General features: G+C 42.6%; 3 protein-coding genes across 8 annotated transcripts in view; 1 reads left to right on the top strand and 2 right to left on the bottom strand.

Moving 5' to 3' along the window:
* The window catches only part of shc3 (SHC (Src homology 2 domain containing) transforming protein 3), a 30656-nt gene extending 24956 nt beyond the window's left edge, over positions 1-5700 (bottom strand). Inside the window, exon 1 of the mRNA XM_004549620.3 lies at positions 3455-5700. The gene's annotated coding sequence lies outside the window, so the exon portion shown is untranslated. The remainder of the gene's footprint in view (positions 1-3454) is intronic.
* zgc:86839 (Cyclin-dependent kinases regulatory subunit 2-like) lies at positions 3568-6008 on the top strand. Its single transcript, XM_004549623.4, has 3 exons — positions 3568-3704; positions 5161-5288; positions 5649-6008. The coding sequence occupies exons 1-3, from the start codon at positions 3646-3648 to the stop codon at positions 5693-5695; spliced, it is 234 nt and encodes a 77-aa protein (XP_004549680.1). The 5' UTR covers positions 3568-3645; the 3' UTR covers positions 5696-6008.
* A 378-nt stretch (positions 6009-6386) lies between these two features.
* The window catches only part of sema4d (sema domain, immunoglobulin domain (Ig), transmembrane domain (TM) and short cytoplasmic domain, (semaphorin) 4D), a 41270-nt gene continuing 32682 nt past the window's right edge, over positions 6387-14974 (bottom strand). For 4 of the 6 annotated variants that reach the window (XM_076886570.1, XM_012918785.5, XM_076886571.1 and 1 more), the window contains 8 exons: positions 14578-14729; positions 13699-13889; positions 13401-13557; positions 13052-13274; positions 12721-12833; positions 12401-12573; positions 12203-12249; positions 9607-11788 (listed from right to left, as the gene is read on the bottom strand). In XM_076886570.1, coding sequence (XP_076742685.1) covers positions 10773-11788; positions 12203-12249; positions 12401-12573; positions 12721-12833; positions 13052-13274; positions 13401-13557; positions 13699-13889; positions 14578-14729 — 2072 coding nt within the window. In that variant the 3' untranslated portion in view covers positions 9607-10772. Of the gene's footprint in view, positions 7118-8162; positions 8255-8388; positions 8602-9430; positions 11789-12202; positions 12250-12400; positions 12574-12720; positions 12834-13051; positions 13275-13400; positions 13558-13698; positions 13890-14577; positions 14730-14974 lie in introns of those variants that run through there. The other 2 variants (XM_076886573.1, XM_076886572.1) reach the window with 2 other exon arrangements.

The following is a 14974-nucleotide window of genomic DNA, read 5'->3' as shown; positions in this document are numbered from 1 at the left end:
TTCACACATGGTTCAACAGTGTTTCTTTTCCTACATACAGAACCTCCTTCCCATTAATATGACACTGCACCCATGGGTGAAAAGGAGCAGGAAGAAGAATAAATTCTTGTTAGCACCTGCCCCCTATCTGCAATCCAAATATTCTTACAAGAGGGCGCCAATACCCCACAAAAAAACCCTCTAACATGTATCTTTATGTAACAATGCAAAACTAAACAACAAATCAATATAATCAGCCATATACAGCATTAAATGGCAATGAAATTTTTTTTCTTCCACATTTAGCCCTAATTACTTTCATGTTCTTCATACTGATTTATCCTTTTAAGTATGTAACACATTTTAAAACGGTGCATGTTTGTACAACTCTTGAGATTATCTTCAAGAGAATCCCATATTCTTATACCTTTAACTGTCGGGCACATTTGCCTTTGTGTGGTCTTAGCAAACTTAAAGTCAAACTTTCTTCTACTGTCCCCACTTCCTGAACACAATACAAACATGTGTTATTTTTTGCCTTGCACGTGAATAATAATGTCTGTAATTTCACTAAGTCTTCAAATTTCAACAATTTCGATTTTATAAACAAATTATTTGTATGTTCTCTATATTTAACATTATGAACCATTCATACCACTTTCTTCTGTAGCAAGTATAGAGGATGTACATTCAACAAAAATATAAACGCAACACCTTTGTTACTGCTCCCATTCCCCATGGGATGGACGTAGAGACCTAAAATTCATTCCAGATACACAATATAACCATCCCTCCCAAACAGTGGTCACAAATCAGTCCAAATGTGTGGTAGTGGGCACATCTGCTATATTGAGATAATCCATCCCACCTCACAGGTGTGCCACATCAGGATGCTGATCTGACATCATGAGTAGTGCACAGGTGTACCTCAGACTGCCCACAACAAAAGGCCACCCTGGAATGTGCAGTTTTGTCTCACAGCAAAATGCCACAGATGCCACAAGCAATGAGGGAGCGTGCAATTGGCATGCTGACAGCAGGAATGTCAACCAGATCTGTCGCCCGTGCATTGAATGTTCATTTCTCAACCATAAGCCGTCTCCACAGGCGTTTCAGAGAATATGGCAGCACATCCAACCGGCCTCACAACCGCAGACCTCGTGTAACCACATCAGCCCAGGACCTCGACATCCAGGTTCACCTCCAAGATCGTCTGAGACCAGCCACCCAGACAGCTGCTGGAACAATTGGTTTGCACAACCAAACAATTTCTGCACAAACTGTCAGAAACCATCTCAGGGACGCTCAACTGCATGCCCGTCGTCCTCATCGGGGTCTTGACCTGACTCCAGCTCGTCGCCGTAACAGACTTGTGTGGGCAAATGCTCACATTCGATGGCGTCTGGCACGTTGGAGAGGTGTGCGCTTCACGGATGAATCATGGTTCACATTGTTCAGGGCAGATGGCAGCTGAGAATGTCCCAGTTCTTGCATGGCCAGCATACTCACCGGACATGTCACCCATTGAGCATGTTCGGGATGTGCTTGACCGGCGTATACGACAGCGTGTACCAGTTCCCACGAATATCCAACAACCTCGCACAGCCATTGAAGTGGAGTGGACCAACATTCCACAGGCCACAATTGACAATCTGATAGACTCCATGCGACGATGTGTTGCACTGCATGAGGCAAATGGTGGTCACACCAGATACTGACCGGTTCTGGGTCCCCAGACCCCCAATAGTGCAAAAAACTGCACATTCCAGGGTGGCCTTTTGTTGTGGGCAGTCTGAGGTACACCTGTGCACTACTCATGATGTCAGATCAGCATCCTGATGTGGCACACCTGTGAGGTGGGATGGATTATCTCAATATAGCAGATGTGCCCACTACCATACACTTGGACTGATTTGTGACCACTGTTTGGGAGGGATGGTTATATTGTGTATCTGGAATGAATTTTAGGTCTCTACGTCCATCCCATGGGGAATGGGAGCAGTAACAAAGGTGTTGCGTTTATATTTTTGTTGAGTGTATATAAGTCACGTATGTATTCCCCCACACCTCAGCACAATAACTGAGATAGGGGGAAATTAGTGAGAAATATAAAATATGCATTGCCTTATAATCTAATATATCTCTGACATTACCCAGAATATAAATATTTTTAACCATCCTTATTCTAACATATTCAATATGAGATGAGTTCAGTAACTCTCTCAATCGGAACTCCACCAATGGATAGAATTACTTCATCCTCTCTTACCCGATTTCCAAAAATCATAAATTTCGTTTTTGTCAAGTTCAAAGATAATTTGTTTACATCAAACCATTTTTTTAGTTTTTCCATTTCAGAAACCATTAATTGATGATGATGGTTTGAGAGTTGTTTGTGCAGACTTTGTGGAAGGCGGTGTGCAGGAATGCGGGAGTGAACCAGAGCAAGGTCAAGAAACAATAGCTCTCACAGATAGATGCTGCCACAGGCTATGAAACTAGATTACAGGTTAGGAAGAGGCAGGCCAGTGTGTGTGTGTGTGAGTGTGTGTGTGAGAGAGAGAGAGAGAGAGAGAGAGAGAGAGAGAGAGAGAGAGAGAGGAGTTAGTGATCCCTAGGTGAAGCTGTACCTGATGGAGAAGAAGAAGGGTGCCAATAAGAGGAGCTAAAGTCCAAATTGCGGCCCTTCTCAATGGTTTTTGACCGATCAGATAGAAACATATTCTCCTTTATAAATATGTGTACTATTAGTTGGGGTCATCTCTCTTCCAGAAGCTGGCCACAGCAAACTGTTGCAGACTGTGGTTTTCTAACGGGAAAGAGATCCATATGCAGGGACTGAAACCCTCTTTTACCTTAGATAAAAAGAACACGCAACACTTCTTTACAGCATTGCTTCTCATATGCACAGCTCTCTAAAGCTCCTGCCACAACATTTCAACCAGGCTGAGGTCTGGGCCTTGGGCTATTGCAATATGTTGATTCCTTTGTTTTTGAGCCATTCTGCTGTAGATTATGTTAGCCCTGCAACAGACTGGCGATCCATCCAGGGTGTACCCCACCCGCCCTATGATAGCTGGGATATGCTCCAGCCACCTGTGACCCTGATAAGGATAAGCAGAAGTGACTGGATGAATTTAACATGCTAACTGAGGCCTGTAGAGTCTGAGATGTAAATCTTCACACCTGAAAACTCCACACTAGCAAACTGCCAAAACGTCATCTTGTATAAATTTGGCCACACTTGCTTATGATGAAATGAAAATAAAAATTTTATCTGATGATAATTCATAAGGCTTTAAGGAAACTAGTAGTACACAGTATTTTATTTTAACCATCCTCATCAGGAATAACACAGTAGTGTATTTTAGTGTTGTGATGCATATTTAAACAGGTGAGATATATTGTGTTTCTATTTTGTGTGAAGATGAACAACTACTGCAAAAGAGGGCTGAAAACAACTTAAGACACTCACCTGTACTTTGATGACGGCTCGAGAACTACGATAAAGAGGGAAATTCTGGTCACATGACAGAAGTCGTCCAATCAATACCTTTGAGCAATCTGCACGGAATGAGCTACAGGTGGGCACTTGTTGTTATTCTACAACCCCAGTTTCTCGTAAAACTTTTCTAATAATTAACCTGATTTTTTTTTTCTGTAAATATGTCTCGGAACCAGATCTACTATTCCAACAGGTACAGTGACGACCATTACGAGTACAGGTGAGCATTATTGGTTCGCATGTTTAACTTTAGTAACGTCAACTAAAGATTAGCAACAAAGAGAAGACGTCTTCAGTGGATATTTTCTACCAAAAATTAAACGTAGACAACCGACACGAGGTGGTTTCAAAGTTTAAGCTTTGTCATGCTAGTTTTGCATGATAGTGCGATTTAAAAAAATAAATAAATATATATATATATATCCCTCCGGCTATCCTGGGCCCTTTTTGTGCCACTTTCATGTTTTAAATGCATGCCATTTCCACTGTGTTCAGTGGAATATAACCAAATTTGCCAAAGGATAGTTTTTTTTCTGTCAATTTTAATATTTCAGTGTGAATTTCTTAAATCAGCCTAAAATGGCTGAGCCGCAAAAATCCCCACACCTCAAACCCTGGGGACTATATATATATACACACACACATTTTTTTTTTTTTTTTTTTTTTTTGGTGGAGGTGTAATAGTAGAATAATAATCCCATTGAATGTTGCCGTTCAATGGGAACACCACCATTACGGTGACAAACTTTTAGTGGCTGTAAAGTGAAAGTCTGACCGCCAGGTGTCGCCAGAACAGCTCCAGTGCTCCTTGAAAGGAAGCGACCACCCTGAGTTAGTTCACATTTTCAGTATTGCTTCAGTTAATTTCCAGTATGAATTTTCTCGTTTCTTCTTTTTTTTTGGGGGGGGGGTTAAAGTTTTTAGCTTTTAATCAATTTCATTGCTAGTTTTAGGCTTTTAAATTATTTTTTTATGAAATGTATTTGTCAAGGGGGAAGATTTTGGAAGTTCATAATGGGTATAACAATACAAATACAAGAAGTCAGTCGGATTATAGTCACTGAAACATCTGAGGTTTAAATGAGCAGAGCTTTGTCATCTTGGTATGTTGGCAAATGTGACCATTTTTTATATTAAGATTTTTGAAAGCAAGTTAATATCTTTGCCACCCATCACAGTAGATACGTTTAAGACCCCTCAGGCCAACTTTGTATTGATTTGCACTGCTTGACCTGTCCCTGCAAAGGAATACATGGACTCAAGGCACGCCTGCAAGATCCTCTGCACAGCATAGCAAGCCACTCAATGGCTTAAATATAGCGGTTTCCTTTAATTTGGCACCTGTGTATCGATCTGTATGTGTTTTTTTTTTTTCTGTAGACAATTCACATATGACTTTCGGCTGCATTTTACTTTTTAAGTCGTGATGAAACATTTGTTCCTGGAGACTCCTGTATAGCAGGAACTCCCTAAGAGACTGAGTATGTTGTCTACATATCTGTCTCTGGACAGTTTTTATCAACATAACATCACAACTGCAAGATCCAGTTGACACTTTGCATGGTTGTAGTTTAAATCATATCTCAGATAACTGGTGTCGTCCAACAGGATAGTTGCATCAAACCTTACAAGATATTTACACTCCACTATTAACAATCGTTTGTTCTCATCACTAGACATGTTGTTCTGCCTCGGGAGATGACTAAATATATCCCAAAATCCCACCTGATGTCTGAAGACGAGTGGAGACAGCTGGGAGTGCAACAGTCCCAGGGATGGATCCACTATATGATACATGAACCAGGTAATCTGCATGTAATATGTTATTGGCTTGCTTTTGAGCTGCTGAAATGTTGGCAACCTGGACTTGGCTGCAAATCCATTATGTTCTTAAAAGCTCTTGTAAGTTGGAGTTGATTTTTGATGCTATTCGTGCACTGTTATGTCTGGATGACTAGTAAAGCAAAAGTAATGGTTTTCTCCCAGTTCATTTAAATGCAGGCCCAGATGCCAAGATGCATCACCAGAATGGCTGCAGAGTCGTAGGACTTTGGCTGTAACTACAGTGTAGCACATCATTCTGGTAATAGGCCTTTAAAACACACAATGATCAGGCCTCAGGTCACTAACCTGTTTGTATATTTGTCTGCTATTGTTCTCCTAGAGCCACACATCCTTCTGTTCAGAAGACCTCTACCTCCGAAGCAATGACACAAGACCCCACCCTCGCACTACTGGAAGAGTCCTCCTGTGATCTTTTATTTAAGATTATTAAGTGTATACTGTCTGGCTGCTCACTGCAGCATGTGAATTTCTCAGCTTTTTGATGTAATCCCTCTGATTTGTTTGCCTTTTTTTGTTTTTTTGCGGAGAAAGGAGGAAGAAATCTTCTTTGACTTCAAACCGAATTTATAAATTAATTAGAGATGGTCAAATCTGGTGTCAGTCTCTCTGTGTGTTCAGTTACATTTGTTTAATTGTCATGCTCTGACCTTTACAGTAATAAACAACCTGCTAACCACCTCCTGTTTTTGGGTTATGTTCCTGTAAGTGGTCACAAGAGGGTGGTGTAGCTCCACTAAACACCACCATGAAACCAGTGTTGTGCTGAAATACAGAAATGTGCCTTAGGAAGCCACATGTGGCTTCCTCTCATACATTAAAAGAAACTTAACGGAGAACCAAATTAAAAACAATTTAAGATAAACTGCTGTAAGTCTACAAATCTGAGGCACAAGTGTCAAAATCAGCTTACCGGTAAAACTTTTTTAAATTAGATTTCAGTAAAGGCATTAACTATACATGATTTTCAAAGAAAATTCTTGATTATATTTACCATCTGTTCACATGTAATTTAAACACTAGAATGTGTTAAACTTGAAGGCATCATGACGTAAGCGACAGCATTTAAACAGTTTATTTCTGCTACAGCGTCAAATATGTAGTCACAGTTTTAATGTGAAGAAAATAACAGATGAAAAGCAGTGAGTGTGACAAAAGTTTCCATACTTGGGCTGAACTGCATTTCTTTTAAGATAAATTTTGCATTTTGATGGCATGTTGTTAAAAGAGAGCTACAGGCCCGATTCCTGCCATCAAATCCTACGAATTGGGTTTTGGGCTCGATGATTAAAGACATTTTCACTCAAGATTATACAAATTCCAAGTAGCTATGATGGACTTGACAGAAGCTTCTGAAGCCAGCGAAGGTGCAAACATCTTAAAATGAATCTCACAATAAACATTTGACATGTTCCATCGCTTTAAAAATGCGAAACATTCCTTACAAGCACTGCTCTCAGGACGTTTGACAGAAATGTATTTTTGGTACAAAGGCAGCCCACGTGTTCTCAGATTGATGAGCTTCATCTCCTTGCAGAGTTTGGTCGGAGACTCCCACATTATCACTGCATATAGGTGACCCCAACCCCCCCAACTGCCCTCACCCCTGCAGGAGGCAGATTGTAAATGTGTTGCTTCATGGTCCCCCAAACTCCTATCTAAGAAGTGGCATTGTTGTTTTTTTGACAGTTTCAGTGTCAAAGGTGTGGTCCACCTGGATGGAGGACCATGTTCGCAACCAGATTCAGCCAAGTCAACTCTTCACAGAGCTCTGTGGTCATCACAGCTTTCCTAAAGCGGGAAAAAACACAGCTGTACTACGCAAGCAGTGCGATTTAATTACACAAGAGAAATGCTGGGAGTAGTACTGATGCATTTCAACAACTGCACATGCAGATGGGGAAATAATTGTTTGATCCCCTGCTCACGTCCAACGAAGGTAACAGTCTAAGTTTTATAGTAGTATAATTTTAATGGAGGCAGACTATTAACCAAAAACCCAGAAAAGACACATATATAATGTAAAAGAAGTATTTGATCCCCAAGCAAATCATGACTTATTACTTGCCTCCATTAAAATTAAACTGCCATAAAAATATGACACTTTCATTTATTTGTAAATGAGCAAACTTACAAATTAAGCAAGAGATCAAATAATTATTTCCCCCATTTTAAAGCCACGAGAAAAGTACTGAGTCATTGACTTTAAAATTCTGTAATAACCAATGCACTGCTTTTAATCAGCTTAAGTATCTGGCGATACTTAAGTTAACCCATTCGTGACCTACAGGTATTGTTTTCTCTCTAGGAAGACAGACTGATATTAGTTAGATATTAGTCAAAAATGTCCAGTAAATTCAGCAACATCAAGAAATTTAGGAAATTTAGTTAAATGTCACAAGACTCACACGTGCCTGTATTGAAGGAGGAATCTCATTAGCAGCTTCTCTAAAAGGAACATAAGCTTTTAGTTACTCATGCAATTTACAAAATATGGTTAAAAGAACATGCGATTCGTACAACACCGTTAGATACATGACGTTAAAGGCATTTAAAGCTGTAGTCAGGTTAATGATTGGTGTATTTAAACAAGTGCACTTCAAAGCTTCAAAGCCCTTAAATCAGACCCTCATTTCGTTTGAACTAGCTCTTTCTTCGCATCCCTCGTTTCGTGTTATTGCTGCTATAAAAACCTGGACTTTGCACTTCTCCAGTACTCTTGACGAAAACAGCCTGGCAGCCTAAAGCTGAACATGCAGAGCAGGTTAAAACCGACGCACGTGACACAAACACAATCCAGGCGACTGACCGGAGAAGACAGCACACTCAGACCTACCCAGGCCTTTTCCCATCTCTTTAGCAGTTGCTCGTGCTCTGCGAGCGCACCTCTCCACTGGCTCAAATCTCGGGTTGGAATGTTCTCTTCATCTGTCGAACAACAACACGCTTTATGGAAATAAACCAGTGCAATTATCCATCTCTGCCAATGGAAACAGCCAGTCCAGAACACTCCCAATTCCATTCTGCATGCAGGACTATAGTCAATATTTTCCACCTGATACCTCCAATAGAGAGCCGGAGGTCAACTTCAGACACGTCATTTCCTGTGCTGGCCTCAGCAACACAGTTATACCGTGCGTCCTTGATCAGCGGCCCCTCTTGGAGCCAGCTGCTCACTAAAACCTCCCTCTGACCAAGCGGCCGACGGTACTCCTTTATGGGGGTGTCCAGACTGTGCCCGTTTACTAGCCAGTGAATGTGGACATCACTGGGACCTGTGGGACAGAATTGATGTTGACCTCTGATGTTTAAGGCACCACTGAGACATGCATGAAATACTTGCCTTTGGTTGGTCCACCTGTGGTCATCAATCAGTGAGCATGCATGCTGCCTGATCTCAGGTCTGATAGGCAAACATTTTCTAATTAGTATGTATCTGTCCTCTCTATGGAGCCCTTATCTTTTGAAAATACAACGGATGATGATAGTTTAAAAAAAAAGAAAGAAAGAAAAACAAACAAGGGTTGCAAACGTTTTACATTTTTATTTTGCCTCCCTACCAAGAACCACAGCCCCATTACGTCACCTAGTTTTATGTACATTGTCAAATTGTATTTTTTCCCCATATATACAAATATATTTACATTTGTTTACAGGCACAAAAATGATCTGGATAAAGAAAAGTGAACCCACTAAACTTTGTTTTGAGGAAAGATTCTTAATATCCTGGATAAGGAGGATCTGTCCGTCCGTCAGAGTGTGGTCACTGGACCCGATCACTGAGTTTTCCAGCTTAATGAATCCCAGCTTAATCTTTTTAAACATTCACGTTTGCTTTGTTTTTTTAATGAAATACTCTTAAAAATGGAGGTCAATCGTTCCCACAAACAGAAAAAAAAAGCAGGGAGGATCACTTGTTACACACAAACAGGAACTCTGACATGCTCGCACTCACTCCCAGTTAGCTGATGTTTGCCAACATGCGAGATGCAGGAGAGGAGAGTGAATGTGCGAGAGTGATGGGTTAAAAAGCGAAAGGAAGAAATTTCTGAAGGATTTAGATTCTGGGGTGTGAGCTCAGCCTACGTCACATGCACCACTCACCCAGGGCGAGGCAGAAGAGAAGGAAGGCCTCCTGCGCGTGAACCCCCCAGGCCTGGTCCTTCAGCAGGGGAGGCAATAGTCTCACTTCGGCCTCCCGAGCCTCCGCGTTATGGGGCTTCGTGGAGGAGGGAGAAGAGGAATGGGGAAAGGAGGAAGGGAGTGCAGAGGGAGTGCTACCTCCAGAAGAGGACAGGGAAGATGAAGTGGCGACAGGAGAGGAGGCTGTGAGAGGGAGTGACGGAAGAAAAAGTACTGAGGAAAAAACAAGAAATTCAAACAGGGGCTGGCATGCAAACAGACAAAGGGATGACGAATGAATGGCCTAAAAAGTTCAAATCAGCTGCAATAAATTTAAAAAAAAAAAAAAAAAAAGTTAAAACAACAAGGATGAAGATCACAACTAGTTAGACAAAATGTTACCACAGATGTGACTCATTATAAATAATAATTCTCTGAAAATTGTCTAAAACTGAAGGCTTTATAAAATTACAATTAAAAAAATAACTTCTGATGTTGCCCCCCTTTTTTGTTAATCATGTCACACTGTACATTTTTACATTATTAACAGACCACATATGGAAAGATCTCCGACAAGGGTTAATACACAGGACGACCAGAGTTGTATCTGTGTGGGGAATGTCGATTTCACAGGAAGGAAAATAATAATAATACTAATAAAACACGAGAGTCTGCACGCAGGAAACACAGTGGTACAAACAGTTTGATTCCTTCTCTTACTGCCAGTTCACTGGGAGAGATTAACGCCCACATGCTCCGGGTGGTGACGCTGTGCTAACCTAGGCTACAATATACTGAGCAACTCTTCCCTGAGAAATCAATGTAATACTGAAGCATTCACTGTGTAATGAAGTATTCACTGCTTTAAAAAAAAAAAAAAAAAAAAAAAAAAAGAGATGCAAATGCTTCAAATGCCCCCCCCCCCCCCAGGCTGTATAGAAATGTGACTGCACTTTGGAAAGCATCACAGTAACTTACCAATTTGGTAAACAATGTTTCCAATTTGGAATGTTTAAAAAGAAAATTGACAAAAATTCAAAAAAAGTAATAGCTTTTCTTGCTGGGCTAAGCTGAAGGAGCTGCAGCTTCCTTGAATACAGTTGTTTTTTTGCTTCTTTTTTTTGCTTCACCATCACCATTAGCCCTAAAATCAAACAGCGGGAGTTAAAACTCTACAACCGAGCGGGAATGCCCGATCTGGGCCTCGGGATTCTCATGCCTTACAAAAATGTTGTGCCCTGGACAGAAGCTGCAAATGCAGAAAAAGCGCGGCCCCCTGCGCTCTCTGTGCCGAGAGGAGGGATCAAGTCTCTTGTGGCTAGCGTTAAGCTTCTGCATCTGCATCTGCATACTGAATGTCCTGAGATCCACAGTCCACATCAAAAGGTTTCTCCTTGGAGGGGCTTTCCTCTCCGAAACTGAGAGAGGGGACGCGACCGTTCCCGCACTCCGGCTCAGTTTCGTACCCCGTGTCACGGAGTGCCCGGAGGTTTTGAGTGGTTTGGCTGCCGTTCTGGGTCGGCTGCTCGGCCATGTTAATTTTCTCGATCGCAGAGGTTTCTATTAAACCTGCCTCACAGGCCCTGTACTCTGTCTGATGGGCGCTCTTGTGGCTGCCAAGTAGAGTGGCCCGCAGCCTCAAGCAGGGAGCTGGAAGGTACTGCATGTAGCAGTTGTACACCAGCGCAGCCATGAAGAGGAGGAAAAACAGGAGGAAGAGGAAGAGGAGGGCAGCGGTGTTGTTGTGCTGCAAATACTCTGCCGAGGGGTCCCGACTGTCAGGATGGGGGCCTTTGGAATTAGTGGGAAGAAGATTTACCTTTGGCTGGAGCTTGACTGTGCTGCTGGGGGGCGGGGTTAGTGACGCGTCGCTTTGGGGAGGGGAGGGTGGTAGGACTGTTGCTGCTGTGAAGCTGGGAGGGGCAAGGGCTGAAGTTAGTGCGGCTTTCTCCGTCTCTACTTTACCTTCAGCTGCACCCGTGGTAGCTGCATCGTGGCCACCGAGGGTGGTGGTGACGACATGCCCCGCCTGGTGCGGCGGTCTGGGCAGAAGGTCCAGAGTCAGGGTGTATCCGGCCAGCAGGCGGCTGAAGTTCCTGCCAGCAGCGGGAGACCACTCCACGGACCAGCACTCATAGTACCCTTGGTCCTCTGGAGCCACGCTGTAAATGAGGAGCCCGTTTTCGGCTATGAGGTGGAAGCGAGAGGCCTCGGTGAGAACCGAGTCGTTAGATTTCCACATCACCTGGGCCAGGTTGGAATGTACCAGGCACGGCAGCTCGGCAGAGCTCCCCAGTTTCACCGCCACATGCCTGTAGTCCTTCCGAAACAGAATTGGCACTAAAAATAAGCAAACAAAAGAGACAATTGTGAGTTTTAGATACTGTCTGGTCTAATGGGGACAATTCCCAACACGAGGTACAAGTACCCACACACTGCAGTAGGCAAGAAGTGTAAATAAACTGGGTGGACCTGAACAGGTTTCAGCAGAAAAGTTAACAGTTAACTAAGAGTAATGGATAAGCTGTAAAAAAAACAGCAGCCAAAGGGAATTTGCAAATGATGAAAACCGATAAGTAACGACCAACAACAAAATGAATGTTTGACATGGCATGCAAAAGTTATGGCTGACTTACGGTCACAATCTCTTCATCTATGCATAACTTCATCTGAGTCACAGTTTAAATCACACAGCATTGTCCACTTTATAAAACTGAAGCCTGTATATGGGTGTGTGAGCGTGTTGAGGCCTACCTGAAGGACACATGTTTGCATCACCTTTCATGCTCTGGATCAGCCCCCTGCAAGACATGCATTGTTTTTATGAGTCAAAAAATACACATGCACAGTGCAATAACTGCACAAAGACTGTAAAGTAGGTCAAGCTGGAGGACGAATCAGTGCACGTGTGTTTTTAGCTTTGTTTTAGTGGCATTAAGAGTGACAGATTACCTGAGTGTTTGGCTGGCAGTGTCAAAGATGTTGACACATGTGGCAGTCTTCGGGTGCCAGGCGCAGTAGGGGTCTCGTGCCAGGATGCAATCCACACACGATGAATACCTGCCACAGAAAGCTGTAGGAGACTGGACTACACCCAGGTCTGACCCAGCATACAGGCACTGTGTCTGTGGAAACGCACATGAACCACAAAGTTAATCGCATATTTATCCAAGTGACTTATAAAAATGAGCCAACGTGATCCATATTTCACATTTTCTTGGTTTCGTTCTTTACTCATCTCCTAAAACTCATTGACAATAAAATAAATTGACCTCTGAGGACAGCAGCAGGTTTTTGATGGGTTCAGCGTTCTTCAGGAGCTGGATCTCCTCCACAATATGAACCTCATCTTCAACCAGCACCGACTTGTGCAGGACACCCTTATCTAGAAATGAGAATAATAAAAATGTCAGTTATTCTGCAAAGGTAATCGCAGGAAAACTGGACTCTTTAATACATTTATCTGCAAGTTTGTGGCGAGTCGTGGCTTTCTCACTGCACAGACATTCAAAGTTGACTGACTCAGATTTGCATATTTGCCTGATAAACTTCACAAGAAAGTGCTTGTAACGGCTTCATTTTCATTTCATCTTAACTGATCACCTGTTCCAGTGAAGATGACGTCATAAGTAATTTTGTCAAGTGCTTGGACCCTCTCCACGACAATCTGGGTGTAATTGACGTCTTTGGTGATGAGGCGGGGCCTGTTGTGGATGGGCAGGATGGGATCCTCCAGCAGGGGGTGGTCCTTAACAAACTGAAGGGTTTTGTCGGGCAAGTGGAGCGAGTTGTTCATGTTCTGCAGTCGCATCTGGTTGTTAATACACTGGTGTGGAAGACAAATAGCGATGATGTTAGTAATCAACTTCATATGACCAACGCATCCTCTTTTAATTAACATGATTACTATATTGAGTAGATCACATCTTGATTACTCATGGCATCTACTTACAGCTCCAGGACGTGGAGTAGGAGTAATGCCGTTGTACCGTACCCACTTTGTGTGGGACTGCTCCACCGTGGCCTTCTGCATGTACTTGCCCTTGGAGAAGACGTCTTCCACATCCTTGATCTCGTAGGCACACACGGCTGACAAACCCACGTTACCCCTAGGTGCATATGTCAGGAAGAGACAAGGAGAAGAGTGAAAATGAGGCAAGGGAGTGAGTTTCGAGTTCTGCATTAGGCTGGATGTGAATGCTGCTCTTTGCTTGCTTGTTTAACGCTCCCGACCCAAACCAATTCCAAACCTTGAAATCACTGACCACTGAGAGGTGAAGACTCCGTAGATGACCGTGTTTTTGCGGTCTGTCCCCTTCAGGATGAAAACGTCATGAACCACGTTGAAAACGAAGTTGAGCTCAGGCATGGAGCACACCAGCTTGGCTTTCAGAAAGGACGTCCACTTTTTCTGCAGAGTGCGCTGCCCTCCAAGGTCGCCCTGTCGTGACAATATTGGAGATATTTAGCAGTGAGGGATGAGAGGGCAGCTGGAGCAGAGAAAGAATTTCCACTTTTCCTAACATGCTAGAAACGCTGACCTTATCCAGCTTAACAAGGAGCTCTGAGCATTGCGCCAGGTGGATTATGCACTTTCTTGCCCTACATTTTGCCTCTCAGGCAACATACAGGGATCCCTGACTGGGGGTGGAGGATTACGTGCAAATACATATATGTCTAAAAACTGTACATCCATTATTGCTTTTTTATTTGGTAACAGGAAACAAGACTAAAAAGAAAAGATGTAGTTACAGTTGCATTTACATTTTCAAAGCAGTAAAACTTGAAATGAATAGTACAAAAAGAACTATCCTGTTTGTTATACTACTAACTTTGAAACATTACAATACGCTGTTATGATGTATGTTGCAAGTTAAGTGCTTGCACTGGAACAGTGTTTTATATTGTCCACGTGCCATGGGTCTCTGCATGTGCATGCTCCAATTATGAGCTAAGGTTAAATTTAAAAAAAAAAGAGGCAAAGGGAACTGGAAGGAGGAAGAAAAAAAGGAGAAAAAAAGACTTGCACAAACATACATACACAAACATGCAGGACACAGGAAATAGTGGCTAAAGATGGATGGATTGATAGCGCTGGTATGTGCAGATGGCGCACAACGTGTACTGACCTTACAGACACGCGCCACCCTGGGGATGAACAGCTTGCCAAAGAATTCGTATTCCACCGACACCTCGGTGAAGAAAAAGTAGATTTTGTCGTCCTCGCCATCTGCTCCATTTTCCCCTTCTCTGATCACGTCGGCGAAAACGAAACTGGGTTCTGGGAGGAAAGCAGAGAAAGGTATTGGTAAGAAAAAAAAAAAATCCTGGAGGCCACCAGTGCTACCCCTCAACCTCCTAGTAAATTTTGTAAATTTTGAAAATACTAGGTCATTTTCAGCAAACCTGACCTCTGACGTTGAGGTCCAGGTCACTGAGATTTTAATTCATCCAAGATTTAGATACTAGATGCATCAATGCTATCAATTTCAAAATCCTATATCACTTTGTTCTCGAGTTCTGGAT

Source organism: Maylandia zebra, linkage group LG7, assembly GCF_041146795.1.
Source record: "Maylandia zebra isolate NMK-2024a linkage group LG7, Mzebra_GT3a, whole genome shotgun sequence".
NCBI lineage: Eukaryota > Metazoa > Chordata > Actinopteri > Cichliformes > Cichlidae > Maylandia > Maylandia zebra.
Note: the sequence above shows the minus strand (reverse complement) of the source record. Positions and strands in the feature narration are given on the sequence as shown.

Bases quoted from the DNA above. Each gene is read 5' to 3' on its own strand.
- zgc:86839 (XM_004549623.4), top strand. From the start codon at position 3,646: ATGTCTCGGAACCAGATCTACTATTCCAACAGGTACAGTGACGACCAT. The intron at 3,705-5,160 runs GTGAGCATTATT...TCTCATCACTAG, and splicing joins GACGACCATTACGAGTACAG to ACATGTTGTTCTGCCTCGGG. The intron at 5,289-5,648 runs GTAATCTGCATG...TTGTTCTCCTAG, and splicing joins CTATATGATACATGAACCAG to AGCCACACATCCTTCTGTTC.